The 27,100-nt window shown below is 36.7% G+C and overlaps 1 protein-coding gene across 1 annotated transcript in view; it reads left to right on the plus strand.

Annotated features, from left to right (window-relative positions):
• LOC101893487 (synapsin) overlaps window positions 1-26,822 on the plus strand; it is a 110,858-nt gene extending 84,036 nt beyond the window's left edge. Inside the window, 5 exon segments of the mRNA XM_059119710.1 lie at window positions 454-671; window positions 2,906-3,002; window positions 3,087-3,254; window positions 3,320-4,811; window positions 19,516-26,822. Coding sequence (XP_058975693.1) covers window positions 454-671; window positions 2,906-3,002; window positions 3,087-3,254; window positions 3,320-4,811; window positions 19,516-19,919 — 2,379 coding nt within the window. The 3' untranslated portion in view covers window positions 19,920-26,822.
• The last annotated feature ends 278 nt before the right edge of the window (window positions 26,823-27,100 follow it).

The raw sequence follows: 27,100 nt of genomic DNA on the forward strand, positions 1-27,100 counted from the left end.
AATAATAATAAACAAAATTTCTTAGAATTCACTTTGCTGCACTTAGACACTAATAAATAATTGGCCATTGGCCAAAATGTACTCGCATTTGTGAATAAGCGCCGTAAACGCTGGACGGCTAAGTGGTCACATATGTGCGGATATGAGGGGCAAATAAAACAAAAAAAAATAAATAAATAAAAACAAACTTTTGACTAATTGCCCTTCAATTCAATATGAATTGGAGGCTGGTCGCTCGACCTTTCATAGAAAATAAAAACAAAACAAAAAGAGATTTTGCACAAAAACAGAACCTCATTTCAGCGATATATATCAGCTTTGACATCTCGACCCCCTCGCAAGCATTGTCTCTACTTCTCTAAGGATATACAAAGTATTTAATTGTTTTTTGTTTTCACATTTTTCAATTTTCTTATTCTTTTTGTTTCTCCTCTTCTTTTTTTGCCATTGCAGCTTAATTGGACCAAGTTCCCCTGTGTACTAAAGGCTGGCCATTGTCATGGCGGCATGGCTACGGCCCGCTTTGATAACCAAATGGGTCTACAAGACGCTGCCGGTCTGGTGTCTGGCACTGGTTTTGAAGGACATTGTTACTGTACAATTGAACCGTACATCGATGCGAAATTCGATGTTCACATCCAAAAGATTGGCAGCAATTATAAGGCTTTCATGTAAGTATGTATGAACTGTGTGTGCCCCGAGAGGTGGGGGGCACAGGAGGCTATCATTTGTTTCCTAAAATAAAAAGTTATTGGTGTTTATGATGACTCCGAATGTGGCAATATTGATGACCATTATTTTAAATAGCCCTGAAGTTGAGAAACATTATTGCAAAATGTTCATGAAATTCATAGCTCGTGTCCCAAAAATTAATTTAAAATGATTTTGTGTTTTATTTTCGAGCCAAATATGTCACGAACTCCATTACAATGTGTCCCATTTCATTTTGGGGAGGACAATATTGTCGTCAGTTAAATTTGGTTTTGGGTTTTCATATATGCAGGCATATACCGGGCATGAGATCACCAAGCGTGTTATTAACTCCACTCTGGGACATGGGAATTCCGTGTCATACAAAAGCTATAATTTCACTGTGCGACAAATTTCAAATTTTTCAAGAATTACAAGAAAGAAAATAAAAGACACGTGTATCGTCGTTTTGAAAGTTTAATGTGGAGAATATAAAAAAAAACAACAAAAGGTCTTCTCATTAAAGGCCAGAAGGTATTGTCATTGAAGACCTGAAGGACTTCTAATAAAATACCCTTCTCTCAATAGACCAGAAGGTCTTCTCACAGAAGAGCAAAAAGTCTTCTCACAGAAGAGAAAAAATACTTCTCACAGAAGAGCAAAAAGACTTCTCATAGAAGAGCTGAAGATCTTCTCCTAGAAGAGCTGAAGATCTTCTCATAGAAGACCAGAAGGTCTTCCTCTCATAGAAGAGCTGAAGGTCTTCCTCTCATAGAAGAGCTGAAGGTCTTCCTCTCATAGAAGAGCTGAAGGTCTTCCTCTCATAGAAGAGCTGAAGGTCTTCCTCTCATAGAAGAGCTGAAGGTCTTCCTCTCATAGAAGAGCTGAAGGTCTTCCTCTCATAGAAGAGCTGAAGGTCTTCCTCTCATAGAAGAGCTGAAGGTCTTCTCATAGAAGAGCTGAAGGTCTTCTCATAGAAGAGCTGAAGGTCTTCTCATAGAAGAGCTGAAGGTCTTCTCATAGAAGAGCTGAAGGTCTTCTCATAGAAGAGCTGAAGGTCTTCTCATAGAAGAGCTGAAGGTCTTCTCATAGAAGAGCTGAAGGTCTTCTCATAGAAGAGCTGAAGGTCTTCTCATAGAAGAGCTGAAGGTCTTCTCATAGAAGAGCTGAAGGTCTTCTCATAGAAGAGCTGAAGGTCTTCTCATAGAAGGCCAGAAGGTCTTCTCATAGAAGGCCAGAAGGTCTTCTCATAGAAGACCACAAGGTCTTCGTTTAGAAGACAAGAAGGTCTTCGTTTAGAAGACCAGAAGGTCTTCTCATAGAAGGCCAGAAGGTCTTCTCATAGAAGGCCAGAAGGTCTTCTCATAGAAGGCCAGAAGGTCTTCTCATAGAAGGCCAGAAGGTCTTCTCATAGAAGGCCAGAAGGTCTTCTCATAGAAGGCCAGAAGGTCTTCTCATAGAAGGCCAGAAGGTCTTCTCATAAAAGGCCAGAAGGTCTTCTCATAGAAGGCCAGAAGGTCTTCTCATAGAAGGCCAGAAGGTCTTCTCATAAAAGGCCAGAAGGTCTTCTCATAGAAGGCCAGAAGGTCTTCTCATAGAAGGCCAGAAGGTCTTCTCATAGAAGGCCAGAAGGTCTTCTCATAGAAGGCCTGAAGGTCTTCTCATAGAAGGCCAGAAGGTCTTCTCATAGAAGGCCAGAAGGTCTTCTCATAGAAGGCCAGAAGGTCTTCTCATAGAAGGCCAGGAGGTTTTCTCATTGAATGCCAGAAGGTTTTCTCTCACTTGAAGGTCTTCTCAGAGAAGGCTTGAAGTTTTCTCAGAGACAACTTAATTGTCTTCTCAGAGAAAACTTGACGATCTTCTCAGAGAAAACTTGATGGTCTTCTCAGTAAAAACTTGAAGGACTTCTCAGAAAAGACTCGAAGACTTCTCAGAGAAGATTTGAAGGACTCCTCAGAAAAGTCTTCAAGGATTTCTCAGAGAAGACTTGAAGGTGTTCACGGAGAGAACCCGAAGATCATACGCCATACATACCATTAAATTATGCTGACTGCCGATTATGAATATAAGACAAGTAATTGAAGAGCATCTCCGTATTAAATGTCAACGAACTTCTGCGTAATCGCTTTATTCAGCATTAGAAAATAAATCGAAATGAAAACGTAATTTGAAAATTTATGCATCATATTTTTTTTTTTTTTTTTCGTTTATTTAGGCGTAAATCCATTACCGGCAATTGGAAAACAAATCAAGGTTCAGCTATGCTGGAACAAATTACCCTAACAGAGAAGTATAAGACATGGGTGGATGAGGTAAGTGAACTTTCGACGCGTAATTGGATATGAAAACGTAAGCGAATTTACATTCCTATTAATAACCTTTTCAAATGTTTGTAGATCTCCGAACTATTCGGTGGCATGGAAGTGTGTGGTGTATCTGTGGTGGTGGGAAAAGATGGTCGTGAACACATTATTAAGGCTTCGGATAGTACTTTTGCTCTGATGGGTGACTCCCAGGAGGATGATCGAAGACAAATTGCTGATTTGGTTACTTCTCGTATGCAGGTGGGTTTCCAACAGAGGAGATGATTTGGAAATAGCTATTAATTTGGTTGTTATTCTATTTTCAGAATGTCTGTCGCCCTGGCATGAATCAACAGCAATCTGTTGGTGGCCACCACAGCAAACTTCCATCGGTATCATCTCGTGGCCAAAGCCCCACTGATGAAATCGGTCATCCACCAACCGCTCCCACTGGCCCTCGTCCAGCTCCCATGGGTGGACCACCACCCATACCGGAACGCACTTCACCAGCTGTGGGTTCCATTGGACGGCTTAGTAGCCGCAGCAGCATTTCGGAAGTACCCGAAGAAGCTCCACCCTCAGCTGGCAGCGTTCCACGACGTGACTCTCAGACATCGCAGGCTTCGAGCATATCCTCGGCCTCCAGGACCCAACAACGTCCTCCGCAAACCCAGACCTCGGTGGTCGAGGATGCGGAGGACACCATGAAGAACTTGAGGAAGACCTTTGCGGGCATATTTGGTGACATGTAGGAATTAGCGAACAAAAAACGCGGAAGAACGGCGAGCGAGTCGGCCAATGGTATCGGTGGTGGTATCAGCAGCAGCAGCGGCGGTGGCGACAGCGGTCGCGGTAGTGTGGCTGGCATTAATGTCAGCGGCATTACAAGTGCCGGCAGCTCGTTTTTGGGTAAGCAATTTTCATTCGCCTCGGGTAAGACCAGTGCCTCGACATCTTCAGGACTTGGCGATTCGGTGATCTCCGCCCAGCCACAGCCGAAGACATCTGAGGGGGCTGCCGATGCCCGTTCGGACACTTCGTCCACCTCAACACTGACCGCCGGCAGTGTCAGTTCGAGCAGCAAACCCGCTTCCAGCGTTTTAGATGAATCCAAATACAAACCGGTCACCAACTTTGAGCCACAGGAACGTGTCAATCCCTTCGACAAGGGAGCGGTAAAGGCCAGTACCACCACAGCAACACTGGCTAGCACATCTTCCACCACATCATCATCGTCGATATCGGCCTCATCGATTTCATCGCGCATCAATGTTCGCACCGATAGCAACTTCAAGTCGCCACCACCACCCTCGAGGCCACCGCCTCCACCACCACAGCAGGCAGCCTCAGTGGCCACCAACTCCAGTCACACCTATCACAGTTCGACGGCCTCCAACAAGGATAAGTCCAGCTACATTTATGGCAGCTCAACCTCCATTGAGACCATAACACGCATGGACACAACCAATACCGCTAGCAACAGTAATCCCACAGCCACCACAAGTCTGGGACAAAGTAGCCAAAATACAGGCAATACAAAGATAAGGAATATTACAGATACCACGACCGGAGGTATGGGAGGAGTCCTTAACAATACCACCGCTGCGGCTGGCAATGAATGGACAACGGGACGCAGCACAGCGGCATCGGTATTGGGAACTCGATCAGCCAGCGTTTACAGTGCTCCCGCTGTGGTTAGCACTGCACCTGCTGCCACCGAGGATGCCCAATCTACAGCTGCAGCATCGAATGGTTACAATGCTGCCACCGACATGCCTTCCTACACTAGGCCCTCATATTCACGCTCCGAAAACAATGGTAATTATCTTGCCGTGGGTGTATTGCTGGTCAGCCTTACACTGCGTAAATCCTAACTCTCCAGAGAACCAAAACAAAATCGATTTTGAACATAGAAAACTTTCATCTAAACTTGAAACCTCTAACCTGGCGTCCTCTTCATAGCATCATCATCACAGCATTGAAAACTAGAATTCATACATCTTTTTCGTACTCCTACTAACATAGCATCATCCAATATTTTCTTCCTCTCATCACAACCCAGTATCACTGATCCAAACTTTGTAGTAACTATTCTCAAATTGTCATACCTTTCCCTCGAGGCGATGTTTTCTGCGCGACGAATTTCCACATTAAGCTCATTTTATATGTGTTGTTTTATAAGTTCTTACATCATTAAACAAACAATCAACCGAACACTCAGTCAGTCAGTCAGTCAATCATCATTATCATCACTACCGACCAACCATGCTCTCACGATCATCACTATCATCATTTTCAATGGGGTCCCAACTCGAGTGGCTACTGGATAAGTTTCGAATCCATTGTCAAGCAGCGTTTATTTTGACAAAAATTCGAATGACATTTTCTCACATTTTCAAAATATGCATGTTGTTTGTATGTGTGCGTGTGTGTGAGTGTTCGCCAGCTCGTTAATAGCGAATCTATATTTAGAAATATAGATAGAGAAGATGGCGGCTTTTGTAAGTTCATACCAATAATAATAGATCAAATTACAACAAGTTACAACAACAGCAAAAAATACATCATTATCAGCTACAAGTATATTGCATCTCAATACAACAACAACAACTGCTTTCATTTAAATAATTTGTACGTACCACAGTGCACTTTGCCATAACACAAAAACCAATGTGTGCATTGCAATAGCAGCGATTTTTAAAATAACAAAAATACAGAGAAAACTTTACGGAAGTATGAGAAGGAAAAAGACATTCGAAATTGACAGGAATATCGACTATGAAAATTAGCATACATTTAATGATATTTAGGACATTCAGATTATCCGTCTGTCGTTTTTCATTTACAGGAAACGGATGTAGAGAAGTTGACGTTAAACAAGTAAAAAAGCAGTAAGTTCGGCCGGGCCGAACTTTGAATACCCTCCACCATTTGGTACAAATTTAACAATTTTCAAAAAAAAAATAAAATCCCTTAAAAATCTTGAAAATACCTAATGTAGCCGTATATTAGAGTCTATACGACGATGTGGACCTGCATAGGCAACTTTTGTCACAAGCTATTACAATATTCAAATGCGAAACTTGAAAAAAAAATCTGTTTATAATGCACAGGCAATTTTCTGTCATAGGCTGTAATATCGAACTTCACGAACTTCAAATGCGAAAGTTGAAACAATTCCGGTAAATAATGTCGCTAAAATCATGAAAATACCGAAGATCGGGGGGTACAGTTATATGGGGGCTATACGAAGGCGTGGACCTGCACAGACAACTTTCTGTGATAGGCTGTAGCATCCATTATGAACTTCAAATGCAAAATGTGAAACAATTCCGGTAAATAATGCCGCTAAAATCATCAAACTACCGAATATCGGGAGGTACCGTTATATGGGGGCAATACGAAGACGTGGACCTACATGGCTCATTTTTTGTCTTAGGATGTAGTATTCATTACGAACTTCAAATACTAAAACTGAAACAACTCCGGTAAATAATGTCGCTAAAATGATAAAAATACCGAATATCGGGAGGTACCGTTACATGGGGGCTATACGAAGACGTGGACCTACATAGCCCATTCTCTGTCTTAAGCCGTAGCATCTATTATGAACTTTAAATATTAATTTTGAAACAATCCCAGTAACAAATGTCGCTAGAATCATCAAAATACCGCATATCGGGAGGTACCGTTATATGGGGGCTATACGAAGACGTGGACCTACATGGCCCATTTTCAATACCAAAAGTCCTGCAGATATAGTACACATTTGAGTAAAATTTTATCAATCTACCTTCATTTCGTTCGGAAGCTAGAGTGATTTCCACAGACGGACAGACGGACGGACATTGATAAATCGACATAGAATTGTATGCTGATCAAGAATATATATACTTTGTGGGGTCTAAAATGTATATTTCGAGGTGTTACAAACGGAATGACAAACTTAATATACCCTCCATACTATGGTGGAGGGTATAGAATAGCAAGTAAAAAACATTAAGTTCGGCCGGTTTTTTTTAAGTTTTTACATAAAATAATCTGAATTCAAACGTCTTTCAGTTTGAACTACAATGGTCGTTATACATATGCGGACCATACCAAAACGGGAAACAATATAGGCAGTTTTATACTTCAAGGAATGTCATCTAACAAATCTTCTTAAATACCAATGTGAGTAGGATTATCAAAATTTCGAATATCGGTGCGTATCGTAATATGTGCGCCATAGGAAAACGTAGATCTAAATATTCAATGTTCTTCCACCGAAACTAGAACCCATTATGAACTAAAAATGCCAATTTTTTTGCCAAATCCGTGGAAAAATGTGACAATAATCATCAAAATACCAAATATCGGTAGGTACCGTTATATGGCGACTATAAAAATACTTATTCTTTATACCAGATCTTGTGTTGGTACAAATATTTAGATGCTCCAATTTTGATGCAAATCGGACTCTTATTTCATATTTTATAATTCTTCAAAAATTTGACCTTTTGGGGGGAGGTACTTAATGTGGTGGGCCGACATTGTACATTTTCGCAACCAACCCAGTACTGTTACGGATATTAGGATTTGTAAAGTTTGAATGAAACTGGATGATTCTTTCTTGTTGCATGAATTAAATTATTTTCTATGAAAATGTTGACCTTTTATGGGGGAGGTACCACATGAAGTGGACCTATATTGCCCAGCATTGAACTCGATCTAAGTTTGGTATTTATGTTACGATGTACCAAGTTTGGATCAAATCGGATACTGTATTCCATAGTTATCGTGTGCACCAGCCAGACAGATAAATGTCCTGAAACGGATTTGATCCAAAGTGATCAAGGGTAGACCCTCTGCAACCATACAGTTAAAGGTATAGTAACGCTAATCGGTTCAATCAAAAATATTTTATCATGCAAAATTTCATAGGATATCAAAAATTCGGCACTGACCTACTTTAGAAATTTATTTACTTAATTAATTAATTATTTATAGAAAATTAATTTTCTATCTTCGCTCTAGAACATTGACGAAGTAATTGGGCGCCAGGTATAAATTTATCCCAATAAGCATAATTTCTTTGAATACCATTACCAAACACCCTCCTAGAGTACGATTTTATTTAACAACGTCAAAAATTTTCATAAATTTTTGGTATAACCGACTGATATCTAGTATTTCACATTTGGACATAAGACCCTTGTGGCGGTAAAGCAATGTCCTTCAGTCTGGCTGTCTATTTGTCTGTTATAATCCCGCTGTCTTTCGAACGTATTGAGATAGAAGGCTAAGAGTTTGTACAAATGTGTATTTTGCAGGTTTACATGCCTAATTTCTTAAATGGAAATTCGTACTAGAAGGGTACGAAAAGTACTAAAAGGTACTAAATATTGAACCATTTATATTTGACGGACGGATTAAGCTAGAATTCTCAAAATTTGGTATAAAGGGTCACTGGGGAATTGTAGCATAGATTTAGCAAAGGGTTCTTAGGAAACTTCTACACTTTTGAAAATTCTCAAAAGCTACAAATGTGGTACGATGATGTCCTTTTTATACCCTCCACCATACATAGTATGTAGGGTCTTGATCAGCGTAATATTCTTAGACCTGTCCCTCCGTCCGTCCGTCTGTTTTAATCACGCCAGAGTCAAAAGAATAAAGATAGGAAGCTAAAATTTTGCACCGATCTGTCTTTTGTCTGCAAGCAGGCTATATCAGTCCATGATATCGTATAGCCCCCATATAACGATACCCCTAAATTCGGTATTCTGATGATTTTAACCACATTTTCCAATGGAATTATCGGAAATTCTACACAAGGAGTTTACTGTGAGTACTTTACCCCCTGAAAGAGAATTGTCTATATAGGTCCACGATATAGTATAGCCCTCATACAAAGGTGCCCCCCGATATTGGGTATTTTGATGGTTTTAGCCACATTTTTCAATGGAATTGGCTTAAAATCCACACGAGGATTTAAGCACTGAGCCCTTTCAGTCTGAAAAAAATTGTTTATATAGTTTCACGATATATATCGTATATCCTCCATATAACTGTACCTCCCAACATTCGGAATTTTGATGAAATTGTCCGAAAGAAGTTCTCTGTGAGTACTATACCCCCTGAAAGAGATTTGTCTATATATGTTCACGATATTTTGATGATTTTAGTCACATTTTACAATGAAATCTCCGAAAAAAGTTCTCTGTGAGTACTTTACCCCCTGAAAGAAAATTGTTTATATAGCACGATATCGTATATCCCCCATATAACAGTACCTCCCAACATTCGGTATTTAAATGATTTTAGTCTCATTATCAATGAAATTTTCTGAAATTCTACACAAGGACTTCAGTGTGAGTACTTTACCCCCTGGAAGAGAATTGTCTATATAGGTCAACGTTTTACTATAGCACTCATATAAAGGTACACCGAGGTATTCGGTATTACTGGAATTGCGTCAAATTTCGTATTTGAAGTTCGTAATGGGTACTACAACCTACGACGAAAATTTGTCTATGCAGGTCCACGTCTTAGTATAGACCACATACAACGGTACCTCCATTTATTTGGTATTTTGATGAAATTAGAGACATTATTCACCGTATTTGCGTCAAATTTCGTATTTGAAGTTTGGAATCGTTACTACAGCCTAGGCCAAAAAATTATACGGCACCACGTTTTCGTATAGCCCCCATAAAAGGTTTTATTAGAGCAGTTTTCTGGATCTTTTTACGTTCCTTCCGAACGGTTAAGGGTAAACAAAGTTCGACCCGGCCGATCTTAACTACTTTTTTTACTTGTTTAGGAATAAAGCCAAAATCATGAAATTTTATATAGGAATGAAGCCTACCAATACCTACAATCAATACCAACATTTTTATACCGTACACCACAAAGTGGTCAGGGTATTATGTCTTTGTGCATTTGTTTGTAACAGGCAAAAGGAAACGAGATAGACCCATAGTTCCTTTTGATGATCTGCATAGAATCACATTCTGAGTCGATTTATGCATGTCCGTCCGTCCGTCCGTCCGTCTGGCCATATATTTTTGTAAACAAAGTAGAGGTCGCAGTTATTGTCCGATCCAGATGAAATTTTGCACAGATCATTTGTTTGGCCCAAGGACAGACCCTATTGAAATTGGAGATAATCGGTCAAAATTTAGATATAGCTCCCATATATATCTTCGTCCGATTTACCTTTTATTGTGCACCAAACGTGAAATATCAGCCCGAATTGGAATTTTGCATATACACCCAAATTAGGCTTGAAAATAAGTATGCCAAATTTGATCGAAATCGGTTCAGATATAGCTATATCCCCCATATATTTTGTTCATCCGATTTGTTATTTTTGTCCTCCGTAGCCGTAATATGCACTCAGCGACAACAATATTTGGGGAAATATATCAAATACAGCTCAGAAATACATTTGCCAAATTTTATCGATATCGGTTCAGATTTGGATATAGCTCTCATATATAACTTCGTCCGATTTACCCTATATTGTAAACCAAACGTTTAATATTTGTCTAAATAGGATGGAATTTGGCACTTACGGCCGAATTGAGGAAGTATGTCAAATTTGGCGAAGATCGGTTCATATATAGCTATAGCTTCCATATATATTGTTCATCCGATATGTTGTATTTGTTGCCCACAACCGTAATATGCACTCCGTAACAACGATATTCAGGGAAATATATCAAATACAGCTCAGAAATATCTTTGCCAAATTTTATCGAGATCGGTTCTGATTTGGATATATATTTTATCCGATATTAAATTATTTGTGCACCAAATGGGCAACACAAGTCCGAATTTAAAATATACAAATACTTCGGCATAACTTTAAATTATAATTATGATCAAAGCGCGTATGATTGAATTCTCCCAAAAAAACTTTTAATTGTTATGCGGAGTTCTACTAAATTAGCAAAGTGGTGTATGGTATCATAAAGTCGGCCCCTCCCGACTTTAAGACTTTCTTTACTGGTTAAAAATGGTAATGTGTGTCAGTTCACAGGGTGTAGGAAGAAAACTGGAACTATCAATTTTGATATTAGGATTCCTATGAGTATGTAGCTTTTATATAAAGAAGTGTAAAATGTTATAAGAAAAGTACTAAATTGAACTTTTCAATTTCCAGTCGCTATTGCTACACATTTTAGAGTATCCAGGCAGATCTATACGAGTAGTTGATAAACCTTTCAAAATGCCGAAAATCATGGAGTACCATACAGTGAGACAAGTGCCATACAGTTTTTCTGAGAGTCATAAGACTCATTATATGATGACTGTTCGGAACAATTACCGGAGTACGGTGTCACTTTAGAGTATACGAATTGTTGTCGCATAAAGCTTGTCTAGCATTCTTGTACTACCTTAACATCAGCTGTCGTTTAATTCCATTGAGTTTGACTCTCATTGAAATAGCTTAGCGTTCAATACTCTTACGTAGTTGATTTTACTGCTCCAGTTTTATGTTATTGAAAACGTGATAGGCATTGACAATTTCGATTCTAGATATTTGGAAAAACAAATTACGTAGGCCATACCAAGTCAATAACACTACGAGACCGCTATTGCAATGTACAACGCTGTGTTACTCACCGCAAGCTAAGCTAAAAGTAAAACAAACCGCAACAACAACAGCAAAAGTAAATGAATGAACGGCTGCACCGCTTTTATTTGTGAATGTCTAAAAAAAATCTACTACAATAACAACAAGACAAATTTCAATTCAAACCTGTGAGTAATTCGAGTTGTGGGTTTTTCATGGAATATCAGCAAACTATTTTTAACAAAGGCGGCGGGAATGTGTGGATTTTTTGAAAAATAAATTAAAAAAAAAACATTGATTTTATGATAAGGAATTTTGGTGTTGGAAAAAAGGCTGAAATAGAACATTATGTCACTCTCAGAGTGATTTATAGTTTCAGTATTTTCTTGTCGAATTTAGAAAATGGTAACAAATGGTGTGTATGATTTTTTCCTTGTCATAAAACGTTCTGAAGCAAACTTAATAGCCACACATTTGCCAAGAGTTCTAAAAATATCCAATTTTGGCTTTGTTGCTAAAGCCCGGCTATTTAAATATACAGGGTGGGATAAAAAAAACTGCAACAAAGTCAAACGCCATAATTTAATTTTTTTTAAATTTTATTGAATGAAAGCAAAAAATTTCGGAAATAGCATCAAATTTTAGAATAAGTTTACAGGGTTGCCCATATTCGACGGACCCATGACTCTTTGGACCCATTCCAATTGACGAGGCTTGTCCGCAGGCAACATTCTTTGCGTCAATTTAATTTTGTACGGGAACAAATGCAAATCAATGCGAATAATCCTTTGTAAAGTGGACCGAGCCATGCCCAACTGCTGAGAACGGCGTTTTTGGGATGTTCTTGGAGACCTCTCAACACTGGCTCGTACGACAGTGATATTCTCGGCCGATCGCCTTGGTCGACTTTCATATGGCCTCTTCGGATTAGAAAGAGCCTTACCAGCCGAAAATTCTTCGTATAAACGCTTAATGGTGTTCTTAGAAGGCGCACTTCTCACATTTTTTAATGTTTTAAAAGCACGTTGAGTTTTCACAATTGACTTCTTGTAAATTTCAACTATTTCAGAGAGCTCGCGTGGCGTGTATTGGTTCATGGTAAAAATCTGCTTGGACTGACGCTTCAAACGCGGTATGTCATTAAGCGATGTGACATCTCTGTCAAAAGTTATAGCGTTGCCAGATGGGTCCGTCGAATATGGACAACCCTATAGATTTGTTTGAATTGGTCACTTTTGGCAAGGATTATGGCCTTCAAACCGCCAATGAAAACGTCACACGCTGCCCGAAAGTTGCTCTGCGGTATTTTGGCCCATTCCCGGCGAAGCGCCTGCATGAGGTGATCGATACTTTGGTATTTTTTAGTGCCAACCTTGTTTCCAAAATACTCCAGACACAATAGTCCATCGGATTGGTATCCGGAGATTTTGGTGGCCATTGTGCGCTCGAAATGAAGCAAGGAACCTCATTCTGCAACCATTCTTGGGTGGCGCGTTCTGAGTGTGATGATGCTGAGTTCTGTTGGAATATCCAAGGTTTGCGGCCAAAATGTTTGCGTGTCCAAGGCTTTAATACACCCTCCAGAATATTTTCGCGATAATATTCGGCATTTATTCTGATGCCACGGTCGATTAAAACAAGCGTAGAGCGACTATCGGCTGTTATGGGCACACCAACACCATGGCCGGCGCTTGAGTTCTGATGGCCAACCGAAGGTTTACATTTTCAGCTGACCTCTGGGCGAGTAAACACCATCATTTTGTTTGTTTACACTGCTGCTGGACATCGAATATTTTCTCATCGGAGAAAACCAAATTTGGCAGTTCATCACTTCCGGCCAAGCGAAACAACACTTTAGCTCTTTTGAGCCTATTTTCTTTCTGTTGCGGTGTAAGTTCTTGCATTTTTTGGATTTTCAATGGCTTTACCCCGAGCTCATTTTTCAATATTTGCCGAATGGAATATTGCGATATGTTCAGCTCACGAGCCATTTTTCGGCAACTACGATGCGGGTTTCGATCAAGTCGCTTCTTTACTTTTCAAACCATTTCTGCTGATGTTGCTGTTTACTTCCGTCCACTTCCTTGACGGGCTGACGGGCTACGCTACCAGTATCACGATAACGAGTGAAGGTACGAGATTTATTCACATTTAAATGCTGGAGCGCTCTAACGAAAGCCACTTGTGGTTTTCCAGCCAAATATAAGGAAATCACACTATCACGCTTGAATTCCATCACGAATAACTTTTTGTCTGGAAAATTCTAACCAAAATGCTTTTGTACGCTTGCAAACAATATAATGAGCTGTCACTGGAATACATTTAACAGCTGTTGGACGAGTGGCTTAGAAATGACAGCAGTCTGAAATTGCTTGCAGTTTTTTTCATCTCACCCTGTATATATTCAATATGACTGCCTTTTGCATCAGATATGGAGCATTTATTTTATGGCAGCAGAATTGCAGCCATTATTCCAGGGAAATTTATGAAGCCATCCACTTAGTAGGGATTTATGTGTCTATCTAATGTCTAATCATCGCATCCATTAAAGAACATCACATATCGCCTTTATTTCTTTTATTTCATGTTCTCTCTCTCTCTCTCTTTTGATTTAAATGTCAAATCTTATCTCACGGCTATCATCGTTCAAATCATTGCACACGCGCTGCACCTTTGATTTTTTCTTCTTTTTTTTTTCAGTTCTTTTTTTAAATTCAAAATCTGTTTTAGTTGTACATCATGTTATGATGCTGTTAATATTCAGGTAATGAATCAATGCATATACACACAAACTCCTCCAATGGAAGAATATCAATGACCACCATTATTTGGCAATTTTTTTGTTTTTGCGTCAACGGTATTGAACAATTACAATTATTTCATTCATAAAACAAAACTAAAAAAAAAAGAGAAAAACACTCAATTAAAACAACATATGTACATATGTCGGACAAGAGAAGTGACGTGCTGGAAATTGTTATTCAAAATATGTTATGGACTTATAAATTATTGATGTATTCATAAATGGTGTGAAACGGATACTGTTCGGTGTGGTGTGAAATTTTGGGGTGGGTGTGAATTGCTAATAGTTTGGATTTTTTTCCTTCTAGAAACTCTAAAATTTGTTACCAACATTCCTTTTGGATGAGATATGGCCGTACATAGAGTTTGTACATAAATATTCAATTGTCTTTATGAAAAATTGATGATGTTCAATTAGTTTTGACGATTTCGGTTCAATGCACAGTGGTCCCAAACCTGAGTGCAAAAAATTCTAGCAAATGCTCTCATAACATCTGAAATGTTCATTTTCCAACAGTATTTTCTAATTTTAATGATTTGGAAGAAACTTGAGGTGATCTGTAGTTCAAAAATTAAGCCAGTTCAAATTAATTAAGAAAGTACAAAAATTAAGCTACAGGGTTGCCCATATTCGACGGACCCATCTGGCAACGCCATAACTTTTGACAGAGATGTCACATCGCTTAATGACATACCGCGTTTGAAGCGTCAGTCCAAGCAGATTTTTATCATGAAGCAATACACGCCACGCGAGGGCTCTGAAATAGTTGAAATTTACAAGAAGTCAATTGTGAAAACTCAACGTGCTTTTAAAACCTTAAAAAATGTGAAGTGCGCCTTCTAAGAACACCATTAAGCGTTTATACGAAAAATTTTCGACTGGTAAGGCTCTTTCTAATCCGAAGAGGCCATATAAAAGTCGACCAAGGCGATCGGCCGAGAATATCGCTGCCGTACGAGCCAGTGTTGAGAGGTCCCCAAGAACATCCGAAAAACGCCGTTCTCAGCAGTTGAGCATGACTCGGTCCACTTTACAACGGATTATTCGCATTGATTTGCATTTGTTTCCGTACAAAATTCAATTGACCCAAAAAATGTTGCCTGCGGACAAGCCTGGTCGATTGGAATGGGCCCAAATAGTCATGGGTCCGTCGAATATGGGCAACCCTGTACAACATATGTTAGTGTTTTATCTATCAGTATACCCTACACCACATATTTGTAAGGGTATTATGTCTTTGAATATTTGTTTGTAACATGGAGGAGGAAGTGAGGATTTTCATAGAATCACTTTCGGTGTCGATTTATGCATGTCAATCCATTCGTCCGTCTGTCCATGTATTTTTGTGAACAAATGCAGGTCGAATTTATTATCCGATTGAGATGAAATTTTCCAAAAAATTTTTGTTTGGCCCAAGGACGAACTCTATTGAAATTGGTAAGAATCTGCTCAAAATTTATAAATAGTTCCCATATAAATCTTCAACCGATTTCGAGTTAATTGTGCACCAAATTGCCAATATTAGTGCAAATGACCTGAATTTTGGCACATCCGACTGAATTCATTCTAGAAGCAAGTACATCAAATTCGGAGATCTGTTCAAATATAGCTATAGCTCAGATATAGCTATGTTGCATCGCATTTGGTGTTTTAAGTCCCTCACATGCGTAATATGCACTCCACAACAATGATCTTCACTATCAGATATCTGAAGCAGCTCAGAAATAAGTGCCTAAAATTTTGTCAAGATCGGTTCCGATTTTGAACATAGCTCCCATGCACATATTTATCCGATATCAGGTTTATTCTGCACCAAATTTCTAATATCAGACCAAATGATCTGAATTTTGGCACATCCAACCGAATTCATCCTAGAAACAAGTACTTCAAATTTGGTGAAAATCGGTTCAGTTATAGTTATAGTTCCCACATATAAGTTTCATCCGATTTGGTATTATAAGTCCCTCACATGAGTAATACGCACTCCACAACAATGATCTTTACTACCAGATATCAGATGCAATTCAGAAATAAGTGCCTAATATTTTGTCAAGATCCGTTCGGATTTGGACATAGCTCCCATATATATCTTTATTCGATATCAGATTCATCTGTGGCTAATATCAGGCCAAATGGACTGAATCTTGGCTAAATTCATCCTAGAAACAAATATTTCAAATTTGGTGAACATCGGTTCATATATAGCTATAGCTACCAGGTATATGTTTCATCCGATTTGGTATTTAAATCCCTCACATTTCTAAAATGCAATCTACAACAATGATTTTTGGTATCAGATATCTCACTTGCCAAATCTTATCGAGATCGGTGTTCAGATTAGAATACAGCATTCATATATATCTTCGTCCGATTTCAATTTTATTGTGTGCCAAACACCTAATATTCGTCCAAATAAGACGTATTTCGTCACACCGAACGAATTCAGCCTAGAAGCGAGTATATTCAATTTTATGAAAATCGGTTTAGTCACAAATGCCTACCTGTAAATTTACAGTAGGATATACGTTTCACTCTAAACTGCTCTAAAGTCAAAATATCCATTCAAAAACGATCATAGTTGTAGGAGGAGCTTAGTCAAACCCTTGCACAATGGACCCTCATCCATTTAGTACGCGTACCAAAACAATCTACATCTCCGCATCCTAGACACCAACAGTGATCCAAAATTACTACCATTTACCACTTTTCGTACAATTATAGTACGCTTTTGCAAAACCACTTCCATTTCTCAATCACAGATATTTAAAGAGATCTTAATATCAAATATCAGTAGATTCAGTTATTGTATACATATACAAAAGCCAATTTCAGGATTTATGTCCAATCCCAAATTGAGTACAATATATTACTTTTCGTACAATTATAGTACGCATTTCATATCTTAATCCCAGATACCAACAGAGAAGTCAATATGAAATGGTGGGATTCCAGCTCTATCTTTTCATCCAATTCCAAAACTAGTTCAATTTTGTATTTTTCGAACAATTATGGTACACATTTCCGAAATCAGCTCCTTTTCTCAATCCCAGGTATGAACGAAGACCTCAACATCAAATTTCAGGATTTCAGTTCTATCCCTTCACCCAATACTCAATTTAGTACCCCTTAGTAGTTTTCGATTCAGATACCAACAGAGGAATCAATATCAAATTTCTGGATTCCAGCTCCATCCCTTCACCAAATACCAAATTTAGTACTTTTTTATTTTTAAGTACTTTCCGAACAATTATAGTACGAATTTTCAAAATAGTTTCCATATTTCAACCTCACATACTAACAGCCTATTCCTTCACCCAAAACCAAATTTTGTAACATTTAGTACGCATTTTCAACCTCAGATACCAAAAGTGACCTCAATATCAAATATCAGAATTTTAGCTCTATCCCTTAGCCCAATACCAAATACGGTACCATTCGTTACTTTTCGTACAATTGTAGTACATATTTCCGAAACCAACTCCATGTATCCAGGCTACTCATGAACAGCAGCCCTAATGCCAAATTTCTAATTTCAAGCACTGTTTACCCAATACCAATTGCAACTAATATAGTACGATTTACAACATTTCGAGCACTTCTAGCACATATTTACAATTCCACCTATATTTCACAAATCTACCACAGGGATACCAATAGAAAATTTTAAAATTTCAGCTTCTTCCCCTCACTAACTGTTCCAAATTTAGTATCATTTGGGACAGTTCACACACTTAGTACTCATTTCCAAAACCATATCTCAACCTCAGATACTAACAGCCTACGCCTTCACCCAATACCAAATTTAGTATCATTTAGTACGCATTTTCAAAAAAATCTCCATATATCAACCTCAGATACCAAAAGTGACCTCAATATGAAAATTTCTGAATTTTAGCTCTATACCTTAGCCCAATAACAAATATAGTACCATTCGTTACTTTTCGTACAATTATAGTACATATTTTCGAAACCAACTCCATATATCCAGGCTACACATGACCAAATTTCAGATTTCAGGCACTATCTGTTTACCCAATACCAAATATAGTACGATGTAGAACTTTTCGAGCACTTCTAGTACAAATTTTCAAAACCACCTATGTTTCACAAACTTACAATAGAAAATTTCAAAATTTCAGCTTCATCCACTCACTAACTGTTCATTTAGGACAGTTCACACACTTAGTACTCATTTCCAAAACCAGCTTCAAACTTTCTTTCCCACCTTGATTGGCATACCAAAATATCAAGTTTTTTAGCTCTATCCGTTCACATAATTCCAAACGGTACCATTTCAGAAGTTTAGTATCATTTTAGAACTTTCGTAACCTTAAAGTTGGAATTTCTAAAAACACGTTGGTTCATCTGTACTGCACTCCATCAGTGACTTTCATTCCAAATTTCAGATTTCCAGGTCATTCCGTTTGTCCAGTTAAAAGTATTATTTTAGAGTACGAAATGAACCTTTTGCTACGAATTTCCAGACTTATCACGTCAACGCACCAAAACTAATCATTGTGCAAAATTTCAAGTCTAATCGGCCAGTCAGTTACTTCGCTACCAATTTATATATAGACTATTTTTGATAAATATTGAGATGCACGAAGTTTGATCGGAGAATCGCTGACTTGTTTTGCATGTTACAATTATTCAAAATCTTGACCACTTCTGGGGGAGGTACCATATTTACAAGACATATTTTGGAGGTAAAAACATTGGGATAAGCCAAGTTTGAGAAGAGTCATATTTTAATTTTCCATTGAGGTTCAAGAATTGCAAAACATTTTTGAATATCTGCATAGGCACTGATTCAAATTTCCATCATAAACGTTTGATATTTTCTTGTTTTATTTCATTTTATTTAATTTCATTTCATTCCATATCACATATTTCATATCATTGTTCACCTCACCGTCTACGCTCATGCACCGCCAGCTATTGCGCTCAGTTCAGTGTAAATGCAAAAAAAAGCTCCACTTGCACCACTATAACCTTCACAATACCAATCTACTAATAACACCCCCCTCAAAAAAATGCAGATGGCTGTAAAATGCATGAAAGATAAACAAACACACCCTACCTCACCTGGCTAATACTAACCTCTTGTTTTCTCTTTTATTTTCTTTTTTTCTTACTCTCCACGCTCATCACAACAGGTTCACAGAGTAAAGTTTCCGATTTGGATATAATATTCGGAGATAGCAGTAATATGCCACCCTACACAGGGGTTGGAGGTGGTGGTAAATTTTCACGTTCTGGCGGCTCGCTGTCCGATGCGGAATTGATTTTCGGCACATCCTCATCAACGGCCAGTTATAAAACCGATCGTTTTGGTTCCTCCAAGAGTATGAGTGTAACATCGGATCGCCATTCTAGTGGTGGAGGTGGTGGACCGGCACCCTATAAAATCTATGAGGGTATACAGAATGCCGGCTTCAGTGATTATGGCGATGCCAAAAAGTCAATGGGCAGTACCAGCAGTGTGAACACTTCATCATATTCCAGCTGGAGAAATACCAAAAATCAGGATACCGATGATGATGATTTAGATTTAAAATAAATTTCTCCCCCCAGAAGAAGAAAACTCTGCAACAACAACAACAACACGAATATAGTTAAACCTCAAGCAGTTAATTAGAGTTAGTGTTAAACAAATACCACCACCATTAACCACCATAAAAATGAATGTGAAAGTGAAAAATTTTGTTGATTTGCTGAATGGGCAAACTGGAATGCCGAAACATAACCTCAAACGAAAAACCAAAATAAAAATGAAGGCATCTATGTTATGTGCTTTGGTCCTACTGCTCCTATTTGCTGCTACTGGTAAACCTAGATATCGCCTCTAAAGTTTCCTGGTTTCATACAAAGAAAATCCCCACATTTCATTACACAACTATAACAACAACAACTTACCCAGAAAATGGCGGCAAACAAAACTACACTCTCATACAACTCTGTGTTTCTTTTAGGGTTATAGGTTAATTGTTCTTATTATGTTTGAGTTAGAGCAACTTGCTGTGCACTCGCGCTCTCTCTCTTTCTCTTTTGCAATTGCAAGCGAATAATTGTTATATGATCACCAAGTAAAACAAAAATAATTAATTAATTGTTGAAATTTAGTTCTATAAAAAATCAGCAGATATCATTGATAAAGAGAGAATACAGGATCCCCTCTCTTTCTTTCTCTCTCTGGAAGATCTTTGATAGCAAATCAAACGCACGCACTCGCAGCACGCATTTCACAATGGCGCACAATTCAAATGAGACAACAAAAAGAAGTGGAAATACATACAAACATATACATACATAGACAAATTTCATAGCTTAATTGTTTTTGTTTAAACAAAAAAATCCAAACAATACTACTTATCTCAATTTGTTTTCCTCCCTAAAATTCGTTTAAGACAAATGTTGAATTATATTTAAAATAAAAAATATTCCAAAGAAAAGTTAAAATAAAATGGATTTATACATATACATTATATACATTGATACAATACAAATATTATATACATATTAACTTATATATATACTAAACAAAACAAAAACAAACATTATACATACATATACAAATAAACAAATGAATTAATTAAATACTCCAACATGAGACACTATATGAAAATACAATGACAATATTATGCAAAAGGATGCTAACAAAGAGGATACTCCAAAAAGATAAAAGAAACAACAAATAAAAGAGATTTAATGAAAAAATACAAAAATTAAGAAAATACTCTATAACAAAAGGCAAATTGATAAGGTTAATGCAAAAAGCAAAAGAACGTTAATGAACGCAAAACAATGGAAAACACAAACAAAACAATGTTATTATTCCACAAAACAAAACTCATAAAATTAAATAATTTTATTTCAAAAAAAAATATATATATGAAATATATTAACAAAAATTATAACTCAAAGCCATATTCATATTCATAATAAGTTATAAATTTAAATGTTTACATGGAAACAAACAAACAAACACTCACATTATGTTCACACGGCTCAATAATTGGGGTCCTTCTATAGAGAAGTCGAGCAGGTATAATTTTCCTACAACAGAAGGAGAGATAACAATAATGGAATATCCTCAATGTATAGAAGACCTAGAAAGGTCTCGGTATAAAAAACCTACAAAAATATGTTTATCATTGGAATATTTTCTGCCATATTTCTAAAAGACCTGTATAAGGCCGTCTACATTAACGAACGAACGAACCACGATATATAAAAGACCAAGAAAGGCCTCGGTATAAAAGACCTACAAAAATATGTTTACCATCAGAATATTTTCAGCTGTATTTCGAAAGACCTGTACCTCTACATTAACGAACGAGATTTTGAAGTCTATAAAAAACATTTAAGGCCTTCTCATATTGAAGATCTATAGAAGGACTTCAGTCTATTCAAGGACTGTAAAAGGTCCACTACCTCTACAAAATCTACAGTTATTTAAAGTCGTGCTGGGTGAGATAAAAAACTGCAACAAAATCAAACGCTTTAATATTTATTTTTTTTTTTTTTTTAAATTTTATTGAATGAAAGCAAAAAATGTCGGTAGTAGCATCAAATTTTAGAATAACTTTAGATTTGTTCGAATTGGTCACCTTTGGCACGAATTATGGCCTTCAAACGACCAATGAAACCATTACACGCTGCCCAAATGTTGCTCTGCCCATATTTTGGCCCATTCCCGGTGAAGCGCTTGCTTGAGGTGATCGACACATTGATATTTTTTAGTGCTAACTTTGCTTTCCAAAATACTCCAGACACAATAGTCTAACGGATTGGTATCCGGAAATTTTGGTGGACATTGTGTGCTGGAAATTAAGAGAGGAACCTCATTTGTAACCACATTCTTAGGTGTTGCGTGCGAAGTGCAATGGTGCTGAGTCCTGTTGGAATGTCCAGAATATTTTCGCGATAATATTCGGTATTTATTCTGATGACACGGTCGATTAATACGAGCAGAAAGCGACCATCGGCTGTTATGGCGGCCCACACCATCACCATGGCCGGCGCTTGACTTCTGGTGGCCAACCGAACACGATAATTTTGTTTGTTTTCTCATCGGAGAAAACCAAATTCGGCAGTTCACAACTTTCGCCCAAGCGAAGCAACTCTTTAGCTCTTTTGAGTCCATTTTCTTTCTGTTGAGGTGTAAGTTCTTGCACTTTTTGGAATTTCAATGGCTTTACCACCGAACTCATTTTTCAATATTTGCCGAATGGCCGAATATTGCATAAATGTTCAGCTCTTGAGCCATTTTTCGGGCACTGCGACGCGTGTTTCGATCAAGTCGCTTCTTTCCATTTCTGCTGATGATGCTGATTTCCTCCTTCCTCTTCCTTCACGTCGGGCTACGCTACCAGTATCCCGGTAACGAGCGATGGTACGAGAAACAAACGATTCTTCTAGAACCCGGAGAAGGAGTGGGTAAATCAAAGAGTACTAATGGTCACAAACTTTTTCTGGTTGATGTTACATCTGCCTAGAATGCTGTACACAAATTTTCCGAATTTAAAAACAATTACCACATAAAAACTATGGGTCTTGTAGATATAGAAGAGACTTTTTGGCTTAGTTACTTTATATACTTCAGGACATGGACAACCTTCTACAGACTTCCAGACACAGGAGTGCTTTAATAGGTCTTCTATATGGACCCTCTAGAGATTTTTAGATATCGAGGGTTTATACAAACAAAATGCTTGCTAAGGTCACATAGACATGGAAGCCTCTTAGTGGGGTCCGCTGAAGACCTTTAAGACATAAAAGTATTTTTCTCCTGATTGGTCAATAAACATAGAAAATCTCCTATAGGTTTTCCAGACATGAAATACATTCCTAAGGTACCCTGGATATAGAAAATCTTTTGAAAGTACTCAAGACATAAAATACCTTCTGCAAGAGGTCTACGCATATACAACTTTCTGTAGGGAAATTTTTAATAAAATACCTTGTAAAGGTTCCTTAAACCTGGAGGACTTCATATAGAACTTAGAGACAGATACAATGTTCTTATGTGTCTATAACTGTTTTGGAAAAGTTTTCCACACCGAGACGAAGTGAACTAACACAAATTTACCACATAAAGAGTCCAACAGAGTGCCACTATTTATTTTAGAAATTAAATATTTCTCAATATTTTGTTGCATTGTGTTGGGAAAACATATATCACACACACACACTCACACACACGGCTCACATCAACTACATGCATGACAAAGCAAAACACTCTTCCAAGACATAACTCAAGAATTTCATTAAATGTAAATTATAATAATTAATTAAAAAATTAAAACAAAACCAACAATAATAATCAATATAAATAAACTATTAATTAAAAATGTTAAGAATATTTGTTTTGTTTTGTTGTTAGATATTTTTCCTTAAATGAAACCCAATTCCCAGACAACAGCTTTTAGTAACAAAAAAAATCTTAGCTAATCGGATATTAAACTATGTTGCTGAAATATTATCGTAAACTAGACCTCTCCATGGCGGAGAGATCAGTGGGCCCCATTATTTAGGGTCCATGACAAAAAAAAAAAACAACACACACTAACCCAGTAGAGCTACACACTGACAACGAATGCTTCTCACAAATGATAAAAACAAAAACGATGCAATGTTAATGTAAAGAAGCCGTGCAAACGACAACAACAGCAAATAATAGAAATTATTATAAAAAGTACTAATACTCCAAGGATATGTGTTGTACACCAATACCTACTATATATATACATTTGTATGTGTCATATATTAAATAAGAATATTATGTGTATATCCTCCTAGATTAAAGGACATTAAATATTTCTATTTTTCTCTTTTCACTGACTATCAAATTGAATTTGTTTCTTTTTTTTCGGGAATTGTTGTGGAGAGAACAACTTTAAGTTATTTTTTAAAAGAAAACCAAGGTAGCATTATGATATGCGGTTTGTTTTCTTTATTAATAATGTGTCTTTATATTGGAAGTTCTACGTGTCATCTTATGGAAAGAATTATAGGAAGCCTCCTAAAACTTCGCATCTAAACAGTAGTATGTTCAGGTTGTAAAAGTAATATCATAACCTCAAAGCCATTACTTATTCTTAAATACAAAGGAAAAAATGGCAGCAATATTTGTGAAATAAGGTCCCATTTTTAAAAGAATATCAAAAAATCCTCTTCTAACTTTAAAGGTTATGTTTAGAGTATTAGAAGCTCTACCCATAAATGACTTCATAAAAAATTATTTTTCTATATGACTATTTGTATCTACGGAAGAATGTATCCGATGGTCTTCTTTTTGGTATGGAAGTATTCTACACATACAAATGTGGATTGATACTGTTCTTAGAAAGAATTAAAAATTAAATATATATAGGACCACGTTCATGATCTTGGATATGTTGGTATCTTTTTCCACAAATTCCTCCCAATTCAGTTTTAACTTGATATATCGGTTTATTTGTCGAAAAATGTAAAGGATTTTGAATGTAGCAGATATGGCCATAAATCAACAGAATATTAATAAGTATATCTTCACAAGAGAACAACAAGGGGTCTTCTAGGCTTCGGGCAAACATTTTAGCCATCTGCCTTGATCCGTGGAAGTAGTAATCGGTGGAAAAAAAAACAGGTGTAGGTCGTTTTGGAATGTTAATGTTAATCTGGCCCAGAATATTCATAATATAAAAGTTCGTTAAACGATTGTTACGATGGATGAAAACGAAACGGAATGAAAAAAGATATAATGAATCCAATACAAAGCAAAGGGGAAATAACGTTTTGGATCCCGTTTGAAGATAGTCTCATTTACTTTAGATTCTTTCTTGTTTCAGGAATGTTGTTCTCTTATATAAATTTGCAAACTAAACTAAAGAAATATTAAATTAATGTTGTGTCCGCATTGGGAGGCCAATTCACCTCTACCTTTGGTACTTCCGACAAAAATGACCGAAAACTTAATAAAATTTCCAAATTCAGAATAAGGTATTACTTTTGTAGCTTTAGGAGAGACCATTATGTGAAACTGATTTTCGGAATGACCTTTCCTTCACACCTGCTCAGCCTATATATATATCCCCCAAACCAAACTAATCGGTCTTCCCATGGCTCAATAAGAAAGGTTGCTCAACTTCAAAGAAACTAGAAAAATGCAACTCTGTAACGGAGTCTTATAGTGTCAAATAGATTTTTAAATATTCAATAATTGGTTTTGTTTATTTTAATTTTTTTTACAAAATTTTTATATTGGGGAAAATCCGCGAAACTAGAATAGTATTTTGGGATTTTTCCACAGGATTAAATCTAAAATAATACAACAATACAGTTATTTCCCAAAATTTTACAATGTCTTGGGCATTAACGTCGAAAATATGCATTTAATTTGCAGCCGAATTCCAAATATTTTCAAATTGTTGTATTTTTTATTTAAAACAATAAACACAAAAATGTGTGTATGTTTTGACAGAATAAGGGCACCAAAAGAAAAAAAATTGTCTTTAGGATATAGCTTTGTTCTACCTTTGTAATTATGCCATGGGTCTTCCTAGTTGAAAGAGAAAAGACATATTTTTTTCATAGTTTTTCGATGCAGTTCGTCCGAAAGAAAATCTTCTCTCCACAATTAACTCCCATTAACTTCCCTTCCTTTGACTTTCCACAGCAAATATTTAATGCCCTTACAATTTTTAAGCTTCTTCTAGAGCTAAAATCCTATATTTTCAAAACAATTTTTTTACTCTCCACTTAAAGTACAATATTTTGAACTAACATTACATATTTACAAATTTTACATCTATCAATATTATTTAAAAAAAATACACCACAATTGAACATCATTATCATCTTTACAAATCAAACACAATCATTAGCCATCTACCACATTGTCATCATAATCATTACTCTCTTTGTTGTTGGCACAGAGAGCATTTTACATGCAAGCATTAAAACAAATATATATCAGCAACTCTACATTAACCACAAAATGATGATCAATCGACAACATATTCACACATCTATATACATATATCAAATTTATTACAAATATACATACATTAGAAAATTCATAACAAAAAATAAAAAAAAATAATAATTAAAAATAAAAATAAACAAAACCAAAAAAAAAAACTACAACTAAATCAGGTGTTTGGAAATCGATATACACATAGCTATAGCTGTATATCAATTTGAAAATCGATCCCTCTCTCTCCCACTTTTTGACCTATGTTTAGGCTGAGAATTTGCGTACTTACCGGGTAACTGGTAACTGTGAGCGCGGTATTGAATTTCCAAATGCTTAATGACAAATGAATGATTGTTTTGAACATTTTTTTCTGATAAATACATAAATACAAACAAAACAAAAAAATAAAATGATTATATATAACTATATTATATATTACAATAAACAAACAGATATAAAAATTATATAATTATGTATGTACTGTTACAGTGTTGCAGTTTTTTTTTTAAATAAACAAAAAATGAAAAGCAAAATCCAACAAATTAAATTGAATACAAATCCCAGAATATAAATACAACAACCACATTGGAATACTCAAATTTAAGTATTATACAAACAACAAAAACAACAAACAAACAAAAATATGTACTAACCGAAGATATTAAATAAATAAAGTGTTATAAAAGAATTAAAATTAAAGAATTTTCATTTTTGGAAGGGTTGGATGTGGATTGGAATAGGGCCTATACAGGGTGAGATAAAAAAAAAACTGCAACAAAATC

Source organism: Musca domestica, unplaced genomic scaffold (assembly GCF_030504385.1).
Source record: "Musca domestica strain aabys unplaced genomic scaffold, Musca_domestica.polishedcontigs.V.1.1 1, whole genome shotgun sequence".
NCBI lineage: Eukaryota > Metazoa > Arthropoda > Insecta > Diptera > Muscidae > Musca > Musca domestica.